Here is a 1,235-nt window from a genome sequence, read left to right on the forward strand (position 1 = left end):
TGAGAATTCAGTTAGTAAACGGTTTTTCTAACTACCTATCAATCAACTGCGGGTCGTTGTCTTCCCCAACTCCATCCTCCCCTATTCCGGCAAGTGGCCCAACCCGCAAATTTCCTGCGGCGACTGTCGCGATTATATATTCCTGGAGCATCTTTCTATCTTTCGTTCTGCCTCTCTTTCCAACCCTCTGTATCGGCATCACTCGTCTTGTGGTCGTCTTCCGAACCCTCGAAAATCTAGAGAGGGAGGGTGTAGCAGCTGACCGCTGAAAAGGTCTCTCGAGTTGCTGGTGGTCGCGCTCTGCGCGTATTTATAGCACCGTACTGTGTACCGGCTGCTACAGAGGGTAAAAGTAGTGAACAAATTTAAAACTCGAAACTCCTGACAAGAATTCCCAGCTGAGATCAGCTGCTAGTGCTTTCTGGGTTCTGCAGCTGTTGGCAGGCTGCTGCCAACATGCCAGTGCTGGTGGGGGGGGGTGTCATTTCATTTCCGACTTCCACATCTTGTCACCTGACTTAGGGCTTCACTTCCCCTTTTCTTTCTTTTTCTTTTCTGATGCATAATGTTGTTGTTTTGCCTTCTCCTTCTCCTGCTTCAAAAATCACGACCCAGGTTGACCAACACGCAGTTCTCCGAGGCGGAGCTCAAAGCGATCGTGGAGGAGGCGGGTGCGGCCGGGACCTACGTGTGCGCCCACGCCTACACCCCCGCCGCCATACAGCGCGCCGTGAAATGCGGCGTGGCGTCTATCGAACACGGCAATTATCTGGACGAGTACACAGCGCGGCTCATGAGCCATGTGGGGCTTTTTATGGGGGGAAGGTTTCGTTTGTGTACGGCTTGTGTACGGCGGAGGTATCAGAGTATGTTTGAGTTTTAAAATGGACTCTTCAGGGAAAGGTCAACATTTTGTTGTGTGTTTGTTTGATTGTGTTTGTTTGATTGTGTTTGTTTGATTGTGTTTGTTTGATTGTGTTTGTTTGATTGTGTTTGTTTGATTGTGTTTGTTTGATTGTGTTTGTTTGATTGTTTTTGTTTGATTGTGTTTGTTTGATTGTGTTTGTTTGATTGTGTTTGTTTGATTGTGTTGGTTTGATTGTGTTTGTTTGATTGTGTTGGTTTGATTGTGTCGTGAACCTCCGTGTGTTTTTTTGCTTGCAGCGACGGGTCTTCTTGGTACCGACTCTGGTAACGTACCGCGAGATTGTACGGCATGGTACGGCGGCGGGGAT

General features: G+C 48.1%; 1 protein-coding gene across 1 annotated transcript in view; it reads left to right on the top strand.

Moving 5' to 3' along the window:
* VOLCADRAFT_100764 (uncharacterized protein) overlaps positions 1-876 on the top strand; it is a gene marked incomplete at both ends in the record, with an annotated part of 5,214 nt that extends 4,338 nt beyond the window's left edge. The window contains 2 exons of the mRNA XM_002959280.1: positions 632-671; positions 725-876. Of these exons, the coding sequence (XP_002959326.1) occupies positions 632-671; positions 725-876 (192 nt within the window). The remainder of the gene's footprint in view (positions 1-631; positions 672-724) is intronic.
* Between the last annotated feature and the right edge of the window lie 359 nt (positions 877-1,235).

The sequence above is a fragment of the Volvox carteri genome (assembly GCF_000143455.1).
Source record: "Volvox carteri f. nagariensis unplaced genomic scaffold VOLCAscaffold_153, whole genome shotgun sequence".
Taxonomy (NCBI): Eukaryota; Viridiplantae; Chlorophyta; class Chlorophyceae; order Chlamydomonadales; family Volvocaceae; genus Volvox; species Volvox carteri.